A 26,485-nucleotide genomic window follows, 5' to 3' on the forward strand; every position below is an offset into this window, starting at 1 on the left:
CTACCCAATATGGCGGTCATAGTGACGAAACCCGACGCGGGATTTTTTGGGACTTTCTCTGAGTTACTGAATAGAGTATCATGGTCACTTTAGGAAAGGATTCGGCTTGTTTTATTGTTTCTTCTCCCTACAATGTTGTAATAAAAATCTCAATTTTTCACTTCTGTTCTGAGAAATTTTGTAGAATTTCCCTTTTTTCCCTTTCGGGAAAATTTAAATTTCTTCAATTTTCACACTATGAGAACAACTAATTAAATATCTTTCAGCGAGGCATGATTCATATCTCTGTTGGTTTACAACCTGTATTATAATCAGTTAAAGTGAATGCTATAGTTTCCACGAAAGCTTTTGGCGTTCGAAATAGGCTATTCAATATGGCGGCCATAGTGACGAGACCCACCGCGGGATTTTTTTGGACTTTCTCTGACAAGCAACGTACAGAACAAGGCAGGATCAGATCCAACTCTAACTTCGGCCAGAGGACACATAATAAAAAAGAAGAAAAAATGCCAAATTGGAGCTGCCCCCATCCAGAAACACCAGAGATATGCTCCGCAACATAACGCACCACGGGACAATATGATATAAGGTAAACGTCGCAAGATACCTATTTATGCCGAAAACGGAAAGGATGAGGAGCACGAAGATGGTATCAAGATATTTGATATCAGGGCCGGCCTTAGGTGGTGCGGGGCCCCAGGTCTTTATACGCTATCTCAGACTAGTTGATAGGAAAACAAGAAAACTCCCCTACTCTCCTCCTCTTTCTCGCTGCAAGAGGGGAAAGCAGGAATACCACCCCTGACAGAGAAGGAAACGTTTGAGACATTCAGTATTGTTTAAAGTCTAAATTTTCCACTCCACTACGCGCGCGATTTCTGTCAATGTGAGGGAGTTTGTTGTTCCTTTTAGCTACTCTTAACCCACCCATCATTCACAACTTCAATTAATATGGTTATTTTAAGAAAAGGATATAACATTGCTTATGTATTTTATAGGACTAATAAATATTGATTTGACCATTTAAAAAAAAAAGTATAACAAGTTATTTATAAACCAAATTTATGCTGATTCTTTTATTTGATGTTAGAAGGGGGGAGAGAATTATGAGGAATAGTTGATATGTTCCTACTGTAAAGAAAGAAACGAAAATAGTTGTACAGTATATTCGATTGGACATCGAATACGTGGAATATCGCTGTGAAGATTGTATGAATTTAGCGTGTGTGAACTCTATAGTGTGCGAAAATACTGTAGTGCTTGTATATAGTAGGGAGTTTATTAGTGGATGTATGTGTAATACATACAAAAATATATTTATTTATTTGTAACGTGTTTTTAGTGTGCGTGTTAAGCAGGATTCTAGCATGTCTTCCAGTTCTGTGATAAAACATAAACGCGGGAAAGCTTTGAGAAGTGGTGAGAGGCGCTGCGTTTTGAATGTGTTTAATTCTTTGAGAGAACATCATCCTCATTTAAATATAGAACAATTGGCCGACATGACTGCAAAACAGACAGGGGTGGGACAAGCAACTGTGTACAGAATCCGACGGGAGGCCAAATTTAATGAAAATAAACTGAAAAGTCCAAAAAAAGACGCGCAAAAGCACTTCCCTACTTGAAAAATACAACGATTTTACGAAGTCGGCTATTCGATCGAAGGTACATCAGTTCTTTTTCCGAAATGAGTTGCCAACGTTAGATAAAATTCTGTCAGCAATAAACACCGATGATGACCTTCCATTTTTCTCTCGTGAAACTTTGCACAGACTATTAAAAGTTATGAAATTTAAATACGTGTTGCGCAACAGGAAAGGTTTCATAGTTGATAGGAATGATATTGTGATCTGGAGGAGAAAGTATCTCAGCTATCTTCATGGAAAACTGCAGGCCAGTAGCCAGTCCAAAAATGTAAAGGGGGTCCGGTAGAATTTAGGGGGGGGCGATCCAATCACATTATAGTTCATCAACATATTATTGTTCATTTTCAAGTCTACAGTGAAAATTTTAGGGAAGCCAGTAAAAATTTAGGGGGGCGGCCCCCTAGACCCCCTTTGATACGGGCCTGAAAAGGAGTCGACACACTTTTTAGTTTTCTTGTCATATGTTGTTATATTTTTGTTGCCATATGTTACGGAGGAATGGGGGCTCAGTGGTAAATTATTTACTTCCGGTCCGGTCCTTGGTCATGTAAATTCGTGGCTAATGACGTCGTGTCAGTGAGTTTTCTCGGGGTTCTCCCTTTGCTGCCACTTTCCTCTTCCATCAATACTTCCTTATCATTCATTTTCAATTATCATAGTCTCCTTTAATCTACATGGCATATGTGCGAGACGTTAACTAAATATGTCCTTTCATTTTTTTCATGCATATGTTGGTGTATTAACAAAAAAGAAACCTGATAAAATCATCGTGCTGATACAATAAATTGTGTACAAAGTCCAACCCTGCCATCAGTTGTAGTGCGCACTTGAGTAGCAGACATAGTCCGCTATTCCAACGCTTCTGCACACCCCCCGCTTTTTGAATTAATGAGCATACTTAAATTGAGTTAACAGTTACTTATTAACCCGTTTTGGTTACTCTGTTTAATGTGTTAAGAACCAAGAAGTACGTACACGTTTACCTGAGAGTTTCAATCCGTTATTTACACACTGTTTTTTTTTTTAATATCTACATAGCAATGAATGGGGGTTTGTATTGCTAAAGAGAACAGCAACACAACCCCCGTCTCAAACTGTAGGCAGCTAGCAGGTGGGTGGTGGGGATAGAAGTTCCTATCAACTTGTCTGAGATAGACTTTAGGATCTATATATATGTATAGTCAAAGCAAACTAGATATTTTAATGGTGATGCTATCAATCTTTGCCAATTAAGGGGTTAAAATATAATTCTTATTTAATTCTCAAACTCAGTGGACAACCCTCCCCCCCCGAAACAAAATCCTAAATAGCCTACGCCACTGCACTGTACAAAATGGAAAAGGTTATGATTTCTCAATTCACAGTATTTTTCTCACAAAAGACTTGAAAAATCAGTTTTTCTAATGTACATAGCGTATAAAGGTGCTTGGTTACCCTCTGTGAGAGCTTTTTCATAAAGTATGCTCATAATTGTAATTTTGATATTGTAATTGTAACTTTGTACTCTGTTTTCTCGGAGTAGATTCCATTTTGATGCAAATTTCTTAGTAATAAGTTGGAAAACTGATTATTTGTTATTTGTTTATACATTTAATTTTGGTAACTATAAATGAAGGCTTGATGTTATTACGAAGTCCACCCCCACCCCCATTAGAAAGTACAAAGGGAACGAGGTTCCGGAGAAGTGTTCAGAGATGCCTGGGAATTTCCCACCTTTTTCCCTTCAATTAAAACACTGCTTTAGACAATATTATAAAAAGTGGAGATACAGGCTTCACAAGTGAATATCGACACCTTAATTCCTTAATAAATTTACATGGATGAGAGTACTAATGTTGCGCTCGAAGCACTATCCAGTATTAACGAAGCACTTACGATTGACATCACGTTGATATACATTGCACAATATTTACAAAAGTGGCGATTCTGGATTGACGTGAAGTGAATATCTTCTCTTTAATTCGTTAATAACTTTACATGAGTGAGAGTACTAACGTTGTGCTTGGAATACTAACCAGTACTAACGATTAGTATATTTTTAATTTAATTATTAATAAGTGGCGATTTTGACTTGATAAACGTCTTAAAAACTTGTCTCTAGATTTTACAATATTTACGTTCCTTCCTTTGTTCATTCAATTATAACAATTTTCCTTTCATTATGACTTCAACAATTATCAAAAGTACATATCTACTATTATAGAAAGTACATATTCAACAATGTCTTAAAATATTTTACAATATCTGTGTTCTTTTCCTGTTCAATCAAATGTTAACGGAACTCTTTTCCCCACATAACTATTTTGTTTTCATTATTCCGTCTACTGTCTGTTCCAAATAACAGGTTAAAGGAGCAGTAGAAAACTTTCTGATGCCGAATAATTATGATAAATACCCACACTATTACAGAACACACTATGCTTTCGAAAGCTTGAAATTTCCAAACTAGTAGCAGAAATTCTTAGAATTCCGTAACTTTCCTGGAAATTTCAAATTCCCTGACTTTTCCAGGATATCCCGCTCATTCGCCACCATGTATTGCAAGTAGTACAAATCTCCTCATAAGAAAGAGTTATTAAAAGCTTGCTGTAGCTTGTTATTTTTAACGCTGATTATTCTTTTTTGTTTCATCCTTCCTTAATTTTGTCATTTCTGGTTTCGAAGGGGGTCCGGATCCCCCTTGGCTACGTGCCTTAGTTCTCAAATTCTGTAGATATACAAGGTGGACCATTTATTTTGATATGCCCTTATAACTTCTAAATTAATGCACAAAACGAAAAACGCTGAAATTTTGTACCATCAGATGATATAATGGGGATATTGTTTGGTATATTCTGTGATATCAGGTGTTGCCAACCCAACAAAGTATTTTTGCAAATAGCACTACATCAGGGTTATTACATATTGCAAATAACATGTGAAACGAAAACATACAATCCACACTTGTCATGCAATGTTACAAGCTAACAACGCTACAGCATCACAACTCGAAAAACCAAATTTTGGAGGGTTCTTCAAGAGTAATAGCGGAAGAGACAAGGACGAATAATGAATATCCTAAGTACATTAATCTCGAATACTACAGTCATCTAGGACATATTTCTAAAAAATAGAAACACGGGATTGAAAATTTTACTTTTTCCAAATGACCACTTCGAAAAAAAAAAGTTTGGATAAGTATCATATCGAAGTACGTAAATGGTTTTCAATAAAGTTCATAATGTTGTGTACATAAATTTTATATCAAACCATTCGGGAGGTATGAAACAAACAGTAGGATTTGATATATTACTGAAAATGGCGTATTTATGGGAACTTTTTAAAGCACCTTTTAGTTTACTTTGCTTCTATATCATTATAACAATACTTTTTACTAAGTACAATAAGTTCTCAAAATTATATAATTTTAATCAGTGTTGCAATCTTTAACAATTTTTACTATATCTCCAGAACGGTTTGATATATCAAATTGCTGTAAACGATATTGCAATCTTCACATCCATTAAAAACCATCTATGAGTTGGATGAGGTATTTATCTAAGCGGCTTTTCGAAAATTTCAAGCCTGGTCCGTATATCGACTAGCAATTATTGGGTGCGTTATACGTCAAACTGCCATGCAAGATATTACAGGAAACATGCAGTGAGGAAAGCACTAGAGTAAAATTAGTAACAGTGGGATACTATTCATCTTTTTGCCGGGGCTACACGGCAAGGGTACAGAAAGGCCCACGTTAGTATGAAAAAGTCAAATACATGTTGGAATTGGCAATTGAACTTTAAAAAAAGTTTAGTGGCAATAGACAAACATACGAGGAAGCGTAAAATAAGCAGTATAAACACTAGGACAATCAATTCGGGTAGGACATGGAGGTGACAAACTTCAGAGATCATTTAGTGGTTATCTCCAAGCACACTGGAGAGTTGGTAAGTTTGCTGGTAGGACAAAGTCAACTAAGTTGAACACACTAATCCACAAGCAGATGAATATATTGTCTAGCTTCACATGCCCCACACAATGGAGGTGAATCTTCGCTACCAAGTAGAAATCCATGTGTTAAGTGTGAATGTCTGACGCAAAGCCTAAACTTCGTTCCTCTTGAGGCCTTGAGCTGGTGGTCCAGACGCCAAGTGCAGATTTGAATATAATTTCTTGTTGAGAGTCTAGTCCCATTTGAGCTGTCACCGCTGATGCAACTGAGAAGTGAATAGCGAACTCAGATCCATGCCATGTATGAGGAGAGTTCTCTTCCTTCATGGTTAGTAACTTTTGCTTCAGGGTCTGTCTCATCCGCTACACCAACATGGCTTTGCTCCAAACTAGGAATAAAGGTTTTAGTCCCTTGCTGATCAGGCTGCATAGAGGCCTGACTTGTAGTAAATATTAAGCTAGACTTAAGCGCTCGAGATTACGGGCTTCATAGTTTTGTTGATCCTCACCTTAGTTTGTCAATTAGAAGTTTCAGATGCGTGGTACTACCTTATAACCTGGATAACTTGTGACCCTTATTTGCAGGAGTTAGCAAAAATCATCCTTCGATCGTGAGTGTTTTTGGAAGCTTGCATGTAGGAAGCTCATTGAAAGAAGTGTTTTTGAAAATTAAGGTTTGACCAACCGGCTTTTAAGTAGACGCATGGAAGGTCAAATTACCGTAGCCCTATGATTAGAGAAATTTAAGTTTATTTAGCATTCTGGAACCTTTTAGTTCAATTCCTAAATTATTATTTCAGGAGTATTGTATAGTCACCGGCACGTAGCATGGCTGCTCAAGTTCACAACGTGCTGGCCGAGGCGAGCTTCTACATTATTATGTTGCAGGTAGTTAGCTACTTTGCACTGGAGAATGTATATTGCAGTGTCCCAGAGTTATGAGATATGCATCTGTGTATGAACACAAACATAATATTCTAGTAAATACGCGAAAATATTGTCGCTCACATTGTATCTTACACAGTATTGATTAATATAGGGACGTGAAATTTTCGTTTATTTTCTGCCCAAAGGAGATATTCTTTACGTCAAATTAGTGCTATTGTTCGTGTTAAACTAAAGATACAATTATTTATTTCATATTGTTATTTTTTCGGACAGTTGTAATAAAATTTAAATATATTACGCATTTTCCCGGATTAAAATAAAAATGGATTACAAAATATAAATGCCATCATTTTGAATGAAATTATGCCCTTCGATCTCAAAATAAATTTTAAAACAGAAATACACGCACACATGTCATTATTAATTTATTTTTATCATTTCTACTATAAGGATTCCCTTATATGTTATTAATCCCTCTGATTGACTGTACTGGTTGTTATTGGATGCTTGAATAATTGCGTAGGACTAGCAGCACTGCCGGTTATTGGAAAGCTGATAGACGCTAGGATCGCTGTTCGGAATTCGTCTGCTTTTGCAGTGACCTTGAGCTGCCATGCTATGTGCCGGTCACTATAAACAGAGTTATAGCACTACTTTTATTTCAGAGAACCTCGAGGGAACTCGTGATAATTACATCAGAGAAAATATTTCTTCGGTTGATAATTTGTAATAAAATGTTAGAAGTGTAATATCTGGGATTTTTATTTTAGCAAAAACTCAGGACCCTTTTAGGATTAAACATACGTCTAAACATACGGTGTTGTGATTCAGTTTAACGTTTGGGCTCCTTCGTAGCTAAGCGGTTAGCGTACTTGCCTCAGGCGTGGGAGACCGGGTTTCGATTCCCGGTGGGAGCTCGTGTGGTTCGATCCCACGTTAACTATAGGTCATCTCGTATAGCCTCGCTGCTTAAATGGACGTTAACTGCAAATTCAATCCAATTAGTTTAACGATTTTTAAAACCTATTTCATACGTAATAAGAATGGAAATTGTGGAGGCCGAAGCGGAATTAGGCACACACAAACTTGTACAATATTACAAAGTGGTTGTAAATTTAGATAAGTCTTGCATGAGTTTTAATGTTTATTTTTTGATCGTAAAACTATGTGGGACTGTCAAGACATGCAAAGCCTTCCTTAAAACACAATTAAAAGGCAACAAATATTCGTTTTTGAGTTTAGCATACCTTTTAGCACTGAGGCTATATGAGAATGACCTACAGCTTAACGTGCGATCCGAACCACATGAGTACCGGGAATTTTAATCTATTTTATATTTTTGAGTTTATTTTAAATTTAACGTCCCTTTCAGCAGCGAGGCTATGTGAGATGGGACCTACTGATTAACGTGGAATCCGAACATGAGCTCTCGCCGGGAATCGAACCCGGGACTCCCACGCCAAAGGCGCGTATACTTTTTATATTGTGTGTTGCTATTATTTTAAATAAAATTGCACCATGTCTAAAACTGTTCTACGTTACTATGTGTAACTTACGTTGTGTAAATTCTGACCATTTTCCTGATATTTTCATTCTAAAGACCTTTTCCTCTGGAAAATTTGGTAACCCTACCCTTAAGTCTGGGATTACCATAAATAAGTGAATCAGGAGTATGGACTGATTATATGCTTTCATAAACTTCCTACAAGTTTATAGCTTGCAGAATTTAACATTCTGCAATCACGTTCAAAAATAATTTAATTACGTATTAAATCCTCTATGCTAGTATATTGAAATCTTGAAAAATTAATACAACGGATTCTTAGACTTCGATTATATTTTATGTAACTGCAAGTCCTCTTATTGTATTTTCGTTCTTTGAGATTGAAATAGAGTGATTAAAAAAAAAAAAAAAAAAAAACTGATTTCATTTGGGTCTAGAATTTCTAACGTAAGACCTATTTTCATGCGGTTTGTGGCAAATTATCAAGGAAGGATGGAAGATTTGTGGGACCATGTTTATTGGTTTAAGTTAATCCGGGATAATATCGGCCACACCTCAAGAAAAACCGCCAATTTCACCAGTGTATCTTACAATTGGAATCAAGTGCGGTGCGATGAAGATTTGTTTTTTCTTCGTAAATGGAAACTTCGCCAAGGTGAATAAGAAATAGGAAACTGGGCCGTTGTATTGGGAATTGCGCTGTACAATTCTGTGCTACTGTGTGAGTATAATCAGGACACAGTGAGAATAGTGTACTCTGGAGCAACATTAGTATCATTAAAAGTTTTTGGTAAATGGAATCTGTTGTTTCGCGAAGAATTTAGAAACAAATTTGCCTAATGTTCTTCCCCAGATAGTAACATAAAATACCTATGGTCGCTAGTGAATAAATTGGAAGAAACAGGGTGCTTCTGAGTGACAGGGAAGCAACGGGTCCTGTAGGCAGCTCTTACGAAAATTTCATTTATCGACTCCTTAGGTCGCCCAAGAAAACTCTCCGTTATTTGTAGCAAGAAATCTGTGGTAGCTGTTCAACATGGGACTTTTGGGTGTTACCGCTAACACTTAATTCGTATTCTGCAATTTCGCTTCAAAATCCAAACCGCATTCCAGTTGCAAGGTACACTGGCGAATATTTGCGGTTTTTCTTGAGGCGTGGCCGATATTATCCCGGATGAATTTAAAGTCCCGTAAGTCTCCCCTTACTTGATTATTTGCCACAAATCGCATGAAAATCTGACCTCAGAAATTCTACACCCTCATGAAATCTGTTTTAAAAGAATCACACTGTACTTCTGTTCTGTTACTTCTCTACATGTGTTACCATACTAGGTTGACGCAGCGTAAGTTCAGTTTTATTGTTCGTTACAATGTGTTGTCCATTAATCTATTGTTATTGTTTACTATTGGTGAAACAGTGTATTCTCCTATCTACAATTGAACCAATTCGAAGTGTCAAATGGACTAAATTCAACACTTGCTTCACATTCTGAGGAGGAATCAAATTTATCCGAAGTGGAGACAATTTATACTATGTATCGAGCAAATATCACTGCTGAAAGTACAGGAATGAAACTTTTCTAGTGTAAGATCATCAATTTGATTCAGCTGATGTTCCACGGTCAAGACGACTGTCAAACTGAGGAAGATCGCTTAAGTGAACAGCTTCACAAGAATTGATCAAAAACGGGAACTGGCACAAGTTATGAATTCTGACTACTCAACCAATTGTGTGTCATTTGGATTCTAGGTAACGTGCAAAATTTTGATAATGCAAGCACATTCAACCGAACTGACTAAAGTTGTTAAGCTCTGCTAGAAACTCTGGCATTCATCCTATTTCCCTGATCTTGCACCTAGAGAATTTTACCTTTTCTCCTCTAACCACATTCATATAGAAAACCACATCAGTTCTACAGGTGAAGCAGCCCAACGTTGGCACATTACACTCAACGAAGACTAGTACTTAGGTACATTACTGAGTGAGCTGCGTCATGTCTAAGAATACAATAAAATGTTTTATTTAATCGTCTAATTCTTGTGTTAATTATTGCAGTAGCGTAAATAAGCTTTAATAAAGACATTTTTACTTACAAAACGCTATGAACTTCTGCACCAATCGAATATAAGGAAAAGGGTGGAAATTACAAGTTATTCTACTTTGTCTAATTTTATTGATAGTACCATATTAACATTCTACTGGCCAATAACATTCAAAAAATTTTTATCTTACAAAAAACGAATACATTTTTTTTTCTAACAGGCTCTCATACAACTCAAGACCAGAGAAGCTAACTTCAGCTAATCTTTGGCTATCATAAGCAATGCCGGAAATCTGGAAAGAACTCTCGTAGGATCAAGTATTCTACACACTGATGAATGTTTTCAGAGTACAGTTATTTAAGAACTAAGTGAGCTAAGTTATACAAGTGAAGAACTCCAAGGAAAAGAAATGTCAACTGCATTTCAGAAAATTTATCCTACTATTTGAAACATCAATACTACTATTTTTTTTTTAAACAAAAAGATTCATACACACATATGTACATGCATGCACACCATGTTGCTTTTATCATTTCTTTTCTTTACAGGTTTTTCTTTAACTGATAATTCAAGTAACTTGAGACACTCCAAATATATGTAAAGTCTATGGGTAATTAGCTGAAGAAACAGTAAGAAGCACCAGTACTCAACTGACTCGTGGAAACCACTTTATTTCTACAGTTTTTTTTATGGCTGTGGTTTTTCCAACTATGGCCGAACAGATACGTGACTAGTTACTGTTAGTGCACAGTTCAATAAAACTAAGCCAACATGTCCATATGGATCACAGTAACTGTCCATTCTTTCATTTAATCTTCCAACACAATCACACATTCAATATAATAACTACACTACAATCGATAATAATCAGGGTGAGATTAATTCGTTGCATTCAGCATAAAATTTGTTTTCCTAAAACATTTATAAAGAGATTTCAATGAAAAAATTTCATTCCCTGATTTGTGTTCATTTAGATATATATATTTCACATTGAGCTGCCAGTACATTTTTCAGCATGAAAAATGTCATGACAAAAAGCATGCACAACCATTAAATGCATTAAGCACATATCGATCGCACTTGTTGACGAACACATTCAGCTCTGCCACCAACTTGCCAATATTCCAGGGGAAAAAATTTTTGTGATAAATATTTTTTAAAAATGCATACTCAAATTTAGCACATGGTAATGACATACAAAATACATTATATTTTTCTTTAAGATTTCATATACAAAATTTGCTTTTTTTTGGTACCAAAATTGTGTAAATATCAAAATGTGTATATAAATGTACAGTGCTCAAAAAAAAATTCACTATAAACAAAGCATAAACTTATTTAACAATATTAAAACCCTACAAGTACATTGTTTTAGGAAAATATTTTGTGAAAAACTTATCCAAAATCTTATATTTAACGTATTACTACCTATAAGTTTATAGAAAAAGTGTTCGGTCCCATAATTCTAGATTCCTAAATTGATTCCCATTTTACAAAAAAAAAAATTGTAACTTCCACGAACACGTGTTACCAGTTGTACGATTTAAAAAAAAAAAAAATCTTAGGGGAACTGACTGGTAACTTCCAAAAATCAGAAAAATCACGATTTTGTATTTTCCACAAATACTGGAATGAGTATTTCATATGTTCTTGAAAGTTCTGTCCTTATTTTTTGGCGCTGTTCATGTTGGTTGGCCCCTTCTTAACAGACAAGCACAAGAAGAGATCCCACTTGTTGAATTTCAGAAAATTGGTTCATAATTTTTTTAAATATATGTTTTCATTCACATTGCCATGGAAAAAACCAGCACCACGCAAACCATGGCTGCATGGATAATTCTCCACGTGGCAGTGAATACACTGTTCTCAGCAGTTGGCTTTCACATACCACTACATTAATTACTTGAAAAACCATTGCCTATTTCACAGCAGCACTTACTCTTCGATTACTTCTTTCTTCTCAGATTCAGGTGTAGGTTCTTGGGGTACCTACGAAAGAGAATGAATTAATGAACGTTCGAACTTAAGAAGTTTAACTACAGTGAAACCTGTATATGCCACCATCGGTTCCACTATGAAGTGGCTAACTTGAATAGGTAAAGTTTTACAGAAAAATTCTTTTTGGAACAAAAACTACTATGAACTGCAACAAACACTTCTAATGTAGCTACTATTAAGCGCGTTGAATTTCTTATTGACAGACTTTCTTTTATTACTCTTAAGCGTCGGTGGTATGATGATATTGTTTAAATGTACATGCCCAACAGAAGATAAGGATGACGATATAAAAGACAGTTTTTACGAAGAAGTGGAACGGATATTTGACCAACTCCCGCGATACCATATGAAAATTCTATTAGGGGATTTCAATGTGAAGGTAGGACGAGAGGGTATTTTCAAACCAACTATAGGGAACGAAAGTCTGCATAAGGAAAGTAATGACAACGGTGTTAGACTCGTGAACTTTGCAACATATAAAACCTAATCGTGAAGAGTACAAAATTCCCACATCGCGACGTTCATAAATACACTTGGACATCAGACGGGAAAACACAATCAAATTGATCACGTTTTAGTAGATAGAAGAAGGTAATCTAGCATAATTGATGTCCGGTCGTTTAGAGGGGCTGATTGTGGCACTGACCACTACCTGGTAGCAGCGATAATACGAGAGAGGTTATCGTTGAATAAAGGTAATATTCATTGTCCGAAAACGGAGAGATTCAATTTAAAGAAATTAGAAGAGAGCCAGGTAAGAGAAAAATACTAGATTGAAGTTTCGAATATATTCTCGGTTTTAGAAGATTCGGAGTGCACTAGTGTCGAGAAAATCCTTGAGTTTTACGTCCCACGGTTATGCCGGTTAGGCTAAAGGAGACGGTGATGATGAGTAATGAATGAAATGGTGGAATGAAGAAAGTGGGAGGAAACGGAAGAACCCCGAGAAAACCCACGCACACGGTGTTTGTCCACAAAGTTCACTTGGCGGGGGCTGGGATCGAACCCGGGACCCCTAGCACCACTAGTGTCGAGGATACTTGGATTGAAATTGGAGATGGCATTAAAATTTCAGCAAAAGAAAAATTGGGACACGCGGAAATACGTAGGAACCAACCATGGTTCGATCAGGAATGCATTACACTAGCAGAGAAGAGAAAACAGGAAAAATTACGTTGAGTACAAAATCCGAATGAAATAACTACACAATTTCGCAGACATTAGGCGGGAAACTTCCAAAACTTTTAGAACAAAGAAACGCGACTTTTTGAAAGCTAAAATTAAGGAACTTTAAGATAATAGTAAAAATAAAAACATTCGGAACATGTATAAGAGGATCAACAAATTTAAGAAAGGCTATCAATCTCGTGCTTATATATTAAAGATGACTGAACAGTTCTCACTGATACGGATAGCATCTTAAATAGATGGAAAGATTTCCTTAACACGCAACCAGAAACTAATGTGCGTGGAGAAAAGGAGATACACACCGCAGAACCGTACATTCCAGAACCCAATCAAATAGAAGTAGAAACCGCTAAGGAGATACACACCACAGAACCGTACATTCCAGAACCCAATCAAATAGAAGTAGAAACCGCTATAAAGAAATTAAAGAAATACAAATCTCCGGGGGTAGACGAAATTCCGGCTGAGTTAATTTTAGCTGGAGGCGAAAAATTATGGAACAAGATACACACACTCATTCTCCTTATCTGGAACAAGGAAGAATTGCCACAAGAGTGGAGAGAATCACTGTTCCAATTCACAAGAAAGGCGACAAAACTGACTGTAATAATTATCGAGGCATTTTTCTCCTGTCAACATTCTATAAAATCCTTTCAAATATTCAATTAGCAAGATTGATCCCATACGCAGATGAAATTATTGGAGATTATCAGTGCGGATTTAGACGAAATCGATCAACTATCGACCAAATATTTACCATTCGAAAAAATACTCGAAAAGAAGTAGGAATACAATACCCCGGTACATCAACTATTTATTGATTTTAGAAAGGCTTACGACTCGCTTAGGAGAGAAACACTATACAACGTTGTTACAGAACTTCGAATACCGAGAAAGCTAATTAGATTTATTAAGAGAAAATTTTTGTCCACGAGCTTTCACGTCGAAAACTTCCTGAAACAAGGAGATGCGTTGTCACCATTATTATTCAACTTTGTTCTGGAATACGCTATAAGGAAAATCAAAGATGATAACTAGGGCCTAGAGTTGAACAGTATTCACCAGGTTACGGCATATGCTGATGATGTAAATTTAATAGGGGATGATAGGAGAATAATAGAATGAAATACAGATCTCTTATTAAAAACACTTGCAGGGACATGGGTTTAGAAGTAAATGCAGAGAAAACTGAATACATGAAAGTTCGTCTGGACCGTAATACGGCAAATTATGGATGCATTAAAATATTAAATAATACTTTTGATGAAGTGGATACTTTCAAATATCTAGGATCAATATTAACAGACGAAAATCATTTACGAAGAAATTAAATGTCAACTAAAAGCAGGGAATTAGTGTTACTATTCGGTTCAAAATCTCTTGTCGCGAATTCTGTCGAGGAATTTGAAGCTTAAAATACATAAAACGATAATCATGCCTGTTGTTCTGTATGGTTGCGAAACCTGGTCGCTTACTCTGAGGGAAGAACAATATTTGAGAACAAGATCCCGCGACGAATATTTACCCAAGAGGAACGGGAATGGGGAATGGCGGAAACTTCACAACGAGAAACTACATAATTTATACGGATTACCAAACATTGTTAGGATCATCAAGTCTAGGAGGCTTAGGTGGGCAGGTCATGTAGCTAGAATGGAAGAAAGGAGAAACGGTTTCAAAGTCTTGACTGGAAGACCAATCGGGAAAAAAAACATTAGGAAGACCGAGACGCAGATGGGAAGACAATATTAAGATGAATCTCGCAGATAGGAATACAAAGTAGAAATTGGATCCAATTGGCTAAGGAAAGAAATCAGTGGAGAGCTTTTGTGAACGCGGCATTGAACCTTCGGGTTAAATAGGCCATAGAATGAGTTAATGCAGCTACAAATTATATTAATTTGTGTTTACATATAAAATACATGGTCAATTTTATTTCTGGAATATGAAAATACCTTATGAAATAATAATCTTAGTTTCGTATTTACGTACTGTTTTGTATGTATTTTCAATACACTAATTAGTTCCAAAACGTTACGGTACATTTTTTCTCTCCAACTATGGTGATTTTCCATTCCAGGAAATACTTAAAGCATCCACACTCTCGCAAACTGCTCTCAGCAGTGTAACGCAAAGTGACGGACTGTGCAATCTGGAAAATTGTTCAGCACGCAAGAAAGATTATTTCCACTTTGTATTTTTATTTCTTATATTTTATATATTTATAACATTTGTAACATTTATTCGCTTGTTATTTGTTGTTGATTCTCTCCAAGCTCCCGAAGGGAAAAAGAATTCGAAGCCGTGACGAAGACAAAGGACATCTGAATCGAACTAAACCTCGAAATGGTATTGCAGTAAAAAACGAACGAACGAACGAAAGTGATAAAAGGTCCCACCAGATCTGTTTTTTGGAGAAGTTACTTTGAATTTACAATTTTTTTTCTATCTTCTGTTTACAGGCCTCCAGGAAGACAAAACAGAACAACATATTCTGAAAACTTTTCTGACATACAGAGATGTGTAACATATGGACATGGATTTGACATTAGCAGTATAGAAGCAACGTTGTTTCAATGCGGTCAAGTTACAAGATAGGTGTCCAACTTAAAGAAATAATGTATATCTTGTGGGAAAATGCAGGTTCCATAGACAGGTGGCCAAGTTAACAGGTTTTACTGTATATTCCTTTACATTTTCTTTGACACTACAGCATTAAATACAAAAACGTTAAAATGAGTAGTTACCAGTTACCTGGAAAAGCATGAAGTGTTTTATAACAAAGTTAAGTTCTCTACGCTCACCAAGCGAATTAATAAAATGCGGAGATTCACAATACTATCACTAAAAAGTAAATAGAGCTAAAATCTGAAACAGTGAAAATTTCGAACACTGGAACAATTGAAAACTGAATTAGTTCATAAATTTGTAGAAACAAAAGTGTAAAAACAGATCGTAAAGTAAAAGACTAACTACTTCACTGCTTTCAAAACAAGTGAGTATGTCCTCAGTAAGGTTGTGCACAAGTACCTTTGGAGCGACATTCATGAAGCTCGCCCTAAATGGAAAGAGCTACGTAGATGGATGATAAAAGTACGAAAATAAAATTGTCCTCAGTTCGATTTATTTGGTTTATTTATTTATTTATTTATTTATTTATTTATTTATTTATTTATTTGTTTATTTTAGCAAGTTCATGTGATAAATATAAAATTAATCTACAAGACTTTGCCTTACATATGTTGGGATTTCGTACAAGTTGCGATTTCAAATTAAATATGTTGAAATTGAGAAACTATAGAAGTTAGAATGCCGCGGTAATTATTTAAAACTTTTAATCTCATTTGTTGATCTTTAATAGTTTCAGAAGGTCTGATTTCAGAAGAAAAAAATATCAACATTTCTGTTGATAATGAGATTATCACATTCAGTAATAGCGATATGCCTACTTCAGAAGGTTATGTTACACATCAGATCATCAGGCTTTAAAATATCTTACAGCATCAAATAGGTACAGTTACTGATCTTTATGTTTGCATGTTTGCGGAAAGGGCTTGTATTCAATAGCAGGGCTCATAGTGGCCAGATGTCTTGTAAATAGTTGAAAAGTGATCAAAATCTCATCATGCCCCTTTTTTTCTTTGTCAATTTCTTCTTCAGTTGTTTTATCTTTTATCTACTTCTTTTTCAGCTTCCTCCTTTCTTAGGTTTTCTAAGTATGCTTTGTAGTTACGGTAAGCAGATGTAAGAAGCTTCTGAGTAAGTGGAATCAGTTCTGGCCTATTTCCAAATTTCTTCATCCCGGACATTTTATTTAACTTAGCACAGAGTTCTCAAAACCATGACATATTCAAATTCATCACCTACACTTAAGAACATACAAGAAGCATAACACAAAACAAACATGATGAACCACACAACGTCAAGCGGAGCGTTAAACTATTACGAGAGAAAACTAAAAGACTATTATGATATAAGAAAGAGTAGACATAGAAGGGTTGTCAACCCCACCTTCAGAGCTTAAGCATCTACCAACCATCCACTGTGCTTTCGAAAGAATAAAAACCGAGGAAGTGAGAATAAAGCTGACTGTTTCACATGTGGCAGCAAGTACTGAAGCTTTCAGAAGAGTAATGAGTAACAAGTTTCTGCCTTTTCCCATTTATTTTTATATTTCTGTTTAAAAAAACTGCCAATGCAAAACATAAATCTCACGAAAAAGTCACTTTACCTCCCAAAAATACCTTTTGGTTTAAAAAAAAAAAAAAAAAAGTGACCAACTTGAAAAAAGTAACTTAAAGTGATTCGTCATGAGCCCTGCAATAGTATTCTTGTTATTAAAAAACAAAAGTTACATTTGAAAGTTTATATTCATAAAGAAACATCTGCCGATTTCTCCATGTTCTACATTTCCTCCTTTTTGTATTCTTATTTGCACAAGTCCTGCATCCTCTCTTAAAAATATTATCCAAATTTTCTTAGTAATATTAATATACGTTCAGCAAGTGCTAGTTGCAATGTGAACATTACTCACCAAGAAAGTGAGTGGAATGAAATTTACATCAGATTCGTTACATGGCTATACAAAAATGAGTACACCTAATTCTGGTTAAGTATTGTATAGAGCATCCACATATTGCAACTAAGGCCTCTAATACGCAATGACATCGAATCAAATAGATGCTGGGTGTGTTCTAAGGAATTGCCTCACCTATCACAAAGTTTCTATGAGTCAAGAGTGAATGTGTTCGAGAACACTGACATGATTAACAATATCCCACACACATTTGATGGACTTGTTGGGCGACTGTGCAAGGCAGCGAAGCAACTGTACCTGTCGTTCCTCGACGGATAATTTAACATTCTGGGATACAACTGAGCTGGCATTGTGCAAAATAACAGCAATAGCAGTCGTCTAAAGATATGATCTGCCTCTGGACCTTCTCGGTTATACTGGTCATTAGTGAGCTGAGAATGCGTAACAGCTGAAGTTGTGTGTTGTTGCCAATGGCACCTTCAACACATCTGCCGTTCGGACCCTTGTTTGTGTATCACGTCAACGGATGCCAATGTGAAGCCATACTTACTCCTATGGATGGACTTTGGAGGACGATCGTCAGTTTGGTCGATTCGAGGAGTAGCCACTACGCGGTAGCAGAAGAGATCAGCGTGTTCCTGTGAAACTACAAGCAAAATTGCCCCATCTGCGTGCTTTCTTCGGGCAATGAAGACCTCACTCAGACCAGTGCCGAGTAGGAGACATCAAAAGCCAGTTAGTGAAGACGACCTGACTTTACCATTAGGACGGAAGGCGAAGGAATTTTCGACAGCAACAATTTTCTACTGGCCAGTACAAATAACTTTTTTTAACGATGTTCAGAGCTCTCAGCTCTCAGTAATTTCAGATTGTTTTTTATATTTATTTCATTCACCATGGTATTTGTTTCCTTTACCTTTTACTGATCCTAGCAGTTGTGTGATACGTAGCGGTTGTGCAAGTGCCTCTCTCTACTGGGGAAGGTGTTATCACCATAATTGCAAGAATACAACGGTTACATCACAGTCTGGCATTCAAAAAAAACTCTTCAAACTTTAGCTTGAGGTGGTGCATTGCAATGGAACACTGGATGATGCAGTACGGTTAGTCACGGCCATGCGGAAGATTTTAGGTATGATAAAACTACATGATATACTATCCAGTAGTAGTCGTGCACTTTTCTATCCATTGCTTTTACATACCTATCAGTGCTGTGGTGGCATGCACAGAACGATTTATTCCCGTAGACCGACCATACGCTCGCGTTCCAACCGAACAATCTATTTTTCTCACCTTTTGATGTCAACGAGGATGGTAACGCTTGGCCACTTGTTTCTTGTTCACCCGTCCATCCTCTGCTACCAGAGTGCTCTTAAGGAATGAGAACGTGGAATAGAAACTACGAAAAAGCCGATAGACACGTTGTCCTCCACCACAAATTTACATGGCCTGAGACTGAAGCAATGTAGGTCTGAGCGCTCTACAACCGAGCCACCATGGCCAGCTCTTCCCCAATCTCAGTAAAACGAGGTTCACGTCTGGCAACCCTGACCTCTAGGCGCAGCGATAAGCAAATTTAAGAATGTTGCCGATGCCACTGCATAAAACTTTCCCAAGACCTGTTTTCTACACATTAAAATATTGTATTGTCTTAGGTACGTACAAGTATTATATATATATATATATATATATATATATATATATATATATATATATATATATATATATATATATATATATATATATATATATATATAACTAATTGCAGATTACATATCTAACACACTGAATATCTGTAAATGTGCTAAGGAAATTACCTGTTTTGTCTTCTCTTCGCCTTCTACCTCTTCGGGTTTCGCCTGCAAAGAAAGTGAAATTTTTATATTCTATCTATAGTTAAGTAAGAAGGAACAGATTGTTTTGTTAGCAGACTTGTACGTTCGTTGAGTATGTGTGGAAGTTAGCTGTACGTAATTTGCTGATAGTTTGGTGTATATACATTAGGGTGGAGCGAAAAATTTTTTTTTAGAAATGCGAATTTGGATAGGGGGCAAAAGTTGCATCATATCATAATATTTTACCATAGAAAATTTCAGCTCTCTGAAATAATTTTTAGCCGGGGCGCAAGGGGCCTTAAGTTTGCGATTTTGTAAATCAATTTCCATTTACTATGTAACTATTTGGCAGATCTTCGCTGGAAGCAGACTAAGTTTTAGTGTAGATAGGGTGCAAAAGATGCATCCTGTATCAGTAGATAACAACAATAACTTTTAATTCACTAAAATTATTTTTAGCCGGGGCGCAATGGCCCTGAAATTTGGGAATAATTAGACGAAAAGTGATCAACTATAAGCAATTTGCTAGTTTGCCATAAAGAAGTTTTTTGCTATTTAGTAACAGTCTTTTTCTGGTATAATGAACTTGTTGGCAGTACTAAGTCACTAGTATAATAGTTTGATAGTTTGATGAGTGAAGATAAGAGGGTACAGAACGAAATCAGGGCGCGCGCTCGTGCAGGTGCTAAAGTCTTGTGCAAGTGTTTGGCAGCTTGACGATTGTTATTAGTGTGTTGTAACTGTGCTCGGGGCACGTGTCTGGTTAGCGGCCGTGTTGCTACGTTAGTGATTTGATTAGTTTTGCGCTTTTGTAGTTACTGATGGCCTTATTATCTACCACTGTATTACAGCCTAACATCTGGTGTTTTTGTTTTGTGCTATAAAGAAAAAAGATGGCAAAATCAACCAGGTAGAATATATCAAGAGCACAAGAGATGTTTCGTAGTGCCAAAGGCAAAGGTCGCGACTGGAGAACGCTTCCAACTTACGAAGACGTTATGGCATGTTATTTATTTCTGAAGGGGGCGGAAGTAAAGGACCAGCAGAGAATTTGGTTTCCACGAAGGTAGCAGAAAAGGTGGAAGACATTTGGTAACGTGTTTCAATTCCTGTTGTCTCGCTACGCTGTGTTATCAATAGTGATCAACAGTTACCACAAAAAACTGAAAATATTTTTAAAATTGCCAGTAAGAGGGAGCATGAAAGAAGAAATAAATTACAAGAATTGAAGAAGCAGGGCAATAAACCATTTGATATAGCAGCTTGCAAGTGTTTAGATTTCACGGCGTGTCGTTGCACAGGACACTCAAAATGCCTGAATCGGAGAGAGTATTTTTATCAAACCAAAGGATAAGTAGAAAAACGGTAATCGGTGGCATTGATGTTTCTTGGACAAAGAAAAGAAGAAGAAAGGAAAGCCAAAAAGCAACTAGCGGTCAAACTTTCAACCAAAACAGTACCAGTTACATTATTGAATCTTTAGACTCCTCGTCATCTTTGGAAACAAAAAACGAAGGCAATAAAGAACACGCTAAAGCTGGAGGAGATCCTGATTTTAGTTGGAAGTATCCTTTAAAGACAAGAAAGCAATCACAGATTAGATGCATAGAAATGAGAAAATTCCTCCCAACATTACCAAAAGTGAAGGAGAAAATCGGTTTCACTGGAAGAAAAATTGCAGCTATTGCTACTGAAGTTTTCGAAGATTTTAATATTGTAAGGCCAGAGCAGCTGCAAAACATAATTGATAGAAGTAAAATACAAAGAGAGATTGCGAAAAATCGTAGAAGTGTAAGAACTGAAGTAACTGTTAACAAAGAGAAACCTTGTACCATCTATTTTGATGGGAAGAAAGACCAAACACTCGCAATGTCCGGCTCCGGAAGTCATAGAGATATGAAGAGGAAAGATTATTGTGTCCTTGAAGAACCGGGTAATAAATTTCTCAGCCATGCTTCTTTGACCGTTTTAGCATTAGCAAAGAATACTGCTAGTTCCATCTGCCGGGAATTACAAAAAATAATGTGGACCTATGAGATATGGTAGCTCCCGGCTGCGATGGTAGTAATACTAATGTTGGGTCAAAAGGATGATGATTAGAGTGCTCGAAAACCATTTAGAGAGACCCTTGCAGTGATGTATACGTTTATTGCACATCATTGAACTATTACTTCATCATTTAGCCTACTGAAAGAAATCGATGATGTGACTACAGGTACTTTGTCTGGTCCTATTGGTAGATCATTGGTGAATTGTGAGGCGAATCCAGTGTGCAGCTTCGGAAAGATTTCTTCAGAACTCCCTACATACCTAAACGTGCGCCATCTCAGTTATGATCAAATATATTTGTATGAAATATGTCAATCTGTCATAAGAGGAGGCTGTGATAAAAACCAAGCAGATAAGAAACCTAGGAAACTTACGTATACTCGCTGGTTAACAATGGCTTGCAGATTTTCGCGTCTATATATATCAACGCCAAATTCTTCAGAGGAGCTCTAAACTCTCGTAAAGTTCGTAGTAAAAGTATATGCACCAGTGTGGTTCAGCATAAAACAAACCTCTTGCCAAATACGGAGCTAAACATTTGTTATTGATCATAAGACTTTCGAGATGTTTGCAAGAACCATACAAGACTTTTGTCAATAAAGTAATTTCCAGAAATGCATTCTATGCGAATTCTGAAAATATTCTTATTGCCATGATTGGTGACTAGCCTCAGATCAGCTACGCGAATCCTTGCAACCGATAAAATCCTCCAATCCAGAAAACAATGTAAACGTGCCAGTGTTAAACTTCGAGGCTATCTTCCTTCCAAGTGCCAGTGTTAAACTTCGAGGCTAGTAATTACACAGAAATGATTAACTAAAATGGGTGGAACAATAGAACCGCCAATACTGACTTATATCACAGATGACAAATTGCGAGAATTGGTTCTTGAGAAAGTACAAATATTGATATCCCTGAGTTTCCATGTTATACGCAAGCAGTGAAAAGATTAGTGAAAATACTTAGTGAAGATTCTTCGTCAGTATGTGAGCCAGGAGAGATTTCTATTCGTTCCAAATTTGACAAGAAAATACATGACTATTTTCAGATAAAGTCCCAGTATTTTGCTTGAATGGATTTTATAAAACATTCAATCTAATACTGGTGGGTAAGTGGGATGGAACTCGACGGTAGCCACCTCCATGTGGTAAGTTCTGGGTTGATAACATAGAATATGAACTTCGATAGCTTTAGAAATCTACCTGGACACGACAAGAAATCATAATTACCTTCAAATTACAGTCTCCTTCAAGCGAAGAGCTGCCTAATAATTATACAATGAACAATAAACGTGCATTTATTTACAAAACCTATCAAACTTAAGGCCCATTGCACTCTTGCTAAAGAATATTTTAGAGAATTGAAATTTCCGGTGGTAAAGTACTACAATATGATGCAACTTTTGCCCTATATCAGAATTCGAATTTAAAAAACTAAAAATTTAGGCTCTTTTCACTCATTTATAAAACTTATCAAACTTAAGGCCCATTGCGCCCCGGCTAAAAATTATTTTAAAGAATTGAAATTTTACATGGTAAAGTACTACGATATGATGCAACTTTTGCCCCCTATCCAAAATCGAATTTCTAAAAAAAAATTTTTTGGGCCTCTTTTCACTCCACCCTAATATACATACAAGAATTACAGATTCTACTTGAACACTAACGAACAGATATTCGTACATAGTCTAATTGATCAAATTGCGAAACTTACGTATCTTTAGTTTTCAGAGAGAGAGAGAGAGAGAGAGAGAGAGAGAGAGAGAGAGAGAGAGAGAGAGAGAGAGAGAGAGAGAGAGAGAGAGAGAGAGAGAGAGAGAGAGAGAGAGAGAGAGAGAGAGAGAGAGAGAGAGAGAGAGAGAGAGAAGGGGGGGAGAAAGAAAAAGGAGAAAAGGACAAGAAAAGGAAAAAAAGGAGAGAAAAAGAAAAAGGGAGGAGGAGTTGTCCTTCGACTCTCAAAATAAAGAATTTTCAATTCTTTAAATTATTAAATTCTTAGGTCCTCAAAATTTGGTTCCACGTGTTTAACTTTAACGTGTACAACTGCAAAACTATTCGACAATTGCAGTATAGTTTCTTACTACTATTGGAAATTAGGGATAATTAATTAATCTTTTACAAAATTGGAGACTTACCATGTTAGCTTTACAGAAAAAAAATGTCCTGTATTTTGCTCAACTATGTTTTGAGATTCCTCAGGACACGAAAGGAAAGAATTTTACATCACAAGACATTTTATCTGAGCTTATCTTCAAAAACTATACAAATTATATAATATAGTTTATGGTAGTATCTTTCTAAAATTAAGTGAATGATGGTAGGCCTTTAATTCTGATCAGTATTTCCTGGTCTGATTTTCTAGTGTAATAGTTGTGTCTTGAGTTTTCTGAATCAGTTCTAGCTATTTCTTAGAAAATAAGTTTAAGAATATGCATAAAGAAACTGAACAAACATAGTACATATGATAGTACGTGCATCTTTACATATTTTATACTTCTAATTACACTACTGTTAGGAGCAAATAAAGTACACGACTACACGCATGAAACAAGAAGTTCCTACCACTTGATATTACTGGTACTTTGATTTTATTATCTACAGTAATTTTTTTTTTCTTGCTTTCTTGGATACCACTATCATGCAAGTAGGTTTAATTTAACGCCCCATATCTGGTAAGTAAAGTGGAATACATACACATGCAACTAGAATTTACGAAGAACCCATCTACTGTTTTCATGCGCTTTCTGTAGCTGAATATACGATTACTCTTAGTGAGGAAAATAACAGTGTATACACTGGGCATATTAAATTATTTAGTATTTATTTATTATTTAAAGTCTTTCGGCTTGTACAACAAAATTAAAAGGGTATTTTCAATTGAATTTTCTTTAATTAGATTAAGATTTATTTAAATTTTCACCATATGTCATGTGGTTGTATCAATGTGTGAAAAAAGATAGATATTCGTCTACGTATACCACAGGATACCTTGCTTCTACAATTAAGAAACAAATCCCTACATTTACAGCTTAATTCAAGCTATGATTAAACAGCTATGATTACAAGTAGGAAGCAAAAATCTGTACACGCATTATTAAAACGTCAAAATAGGAAATTAGGAATTGTAGAAAATATCGCAGCTGCTAATTCTTTATATAGTGATTCTGATATAGTCAGTTTACTTTTAAGAAATATATCTATATTCAAAATTTGTCAGTTTCTACTTTAGTGTAGCGTCACACCTTAAAGACTAATGTACTTAATTTAGACGAACTATTGGGAAGGTTGGGGGCGTAGTTTAAGTTCATAACATTACTTATTTAAAACTACTTTGTATAAACAAATTAGGGAAATTTATTTTTTAATCCTTTCACTTTAAATTTTAACTGCACTGCTCTCGGTACTCTTGAAGAAAAAGAAAAAAAGGAATGTGTGTTAATAAAAACTTTATACAGTACCAAACCAAATACATCTAGATATGTATGTGAAATAATCATTGAAATACTCTATCATTTTGAAAGCATTTATGGCTCTGTTTAAAAATCTGGTACTGATTTTTATTGTAATGTTTCGTCAATGAAACATTTCTATAATTGTTAAGAAGTTATGAAACCAACTATACTTGGCCTGCCGTGAAACAAACCGAAGTGCGAATATTAAATGTTAGTAAATGTATTTTAGATAAAATTAAGTTTATAGAACTAAGAAAAATTTAAAAAAAAGTCTTTACTCTGACACTGTACATACCGCCAATCACATATCACCACCAATTTATTTTGTATTTCGAATAGCTGCAACGAGCATTTAACGATATTCCAAACCTTTATGTAAGAAGCAGTATCTGAATAATCCAGACGAATTAAGACTATATATATTAGAAGTACTTGATAGCCAGCGTTCAAAAGGAAATTTCATTCATTGTTAACTAGACTTACATAATTACTAGAGAGTTGAGATTAATCTAGGTTCTGTAAGGTCACTAAACGCTGTATTAAAATTTATTAGACGCTACACACGATAGACTTAACACTACAGATTAGGAATTTCTCATGCTATTGCATTAAACTCTCTGAAGACTGTAGCAGAAGGAATTATTGTGAGTTCCTTGGCAGTAGAGTAGGATAGCCTTGGAGTTGCATGCCTCTAAGGCTACGGCATGCACTATTAGAGCAACGTCTGTACTTACATTGGATTCAGCAACTTCCGACGATTCCACTTCGGAGATTGCATTCTGTTCGGGGGTTTCGTCAACAGAATTTTCCTGAGGAGTTTCGGGCTCTGTGCAATTTATTTCTACTGTCGTTTCGCAGTGATTTTCAGCTACAGACTCAGACTCACTAACTTCTGGAGGAGGTGGAGGAGGAATGAGCTCGTCGCTTTGGGTGTCTTCTTCCTCTTGACATTTGATGTTATCATTGATTTCTACCGTTGGGGATTGGGTTTTAGAATTTGACTCTGCTTCCTGAGATAATGGCTCCTCAGCACTCACCTCCTGTCCTTCGGAGACTCCGTTGGTCGCAGGAGCATCAGTAGCAGGCACATTCTCTTCCACTTGAGCAACTTCACTCTGTTCGGACGTTGGTTTCTCTGGTGGTGGACTTGATGGCAACGGTGGCGGCACAGAACTTGCATCTTCTGAAACAGTTTCAACATTTTAGATATTAAAAATTTTAGGAGACAAAACTCTTCATTACAAATTAAAGTTTTCTAGTAGGAACTTCTTAGCAATGCTGTGACAATTACTCAATTTTACAAGTGCTGGCCAATATTGAACAACGAGTATGAGATTAACAGAGCTGGATTCAATGACTTTTGCCTATCAAATATCTGTAGTTTGAGGCGGGCAAGCTTGAGAGCCCAGTCTATTTATA

The 26,485-nt window shown here is 36.1% G+C and overlaps 1 protein-coding gene across 3 annotated transcripts in view; it reads right to left on the reverse strand.

Moving 5' to 3' along the window:
* Positions 1-10,116: 10,116 nt before the first annotated feature.
* The window catches only part of LOC145686037 (uncharacterized), a 136,205-nt gene continuing 119,836 nt past the window's right edge, over positions 10,117-26,485 (reverse strand). For 2 of the 3 annotated variants that reach the window (XM_081758906.1, XM_081758905.1), the window contains exons 7-9: positions 25,801-26,249; positions 19,549-19,590; positions 10,117-11,997 (exon numbers count right to left, since the gene is read on the reverse strand). In XM_081758906.1, coding sequence (XP_081615032.1) covers positions 11,944-11,997; positions 19,549-19,590; positions 25,801-26,249 — 545 coding nt within the window. In that variant the 3' untranslated portion in view covers positions 10,117-11,943. The remainder of the gene's footprint in view (positions 11,998-19,548; positions 19,591-25,800; positions 26,250-26,485) is intronic. The other variant, XM_081758907.1, reaches the window with a different exon arrangement.

This window comes from Thermobia domestica, chromosome 5 (assembly GCF_964235325.1).
Source record: "Thermobia domestica chromosome 5, izTheDome1.hap1.1, whole genome shotgun sequence".
Classification (NCBI taxonomy): domain Eukaryota; kingdom Metazoa; phylum Arthropoda; class Insecta; order Zygentoma; family Lepismatidae; genus Thermobia; species Thermobia domestica.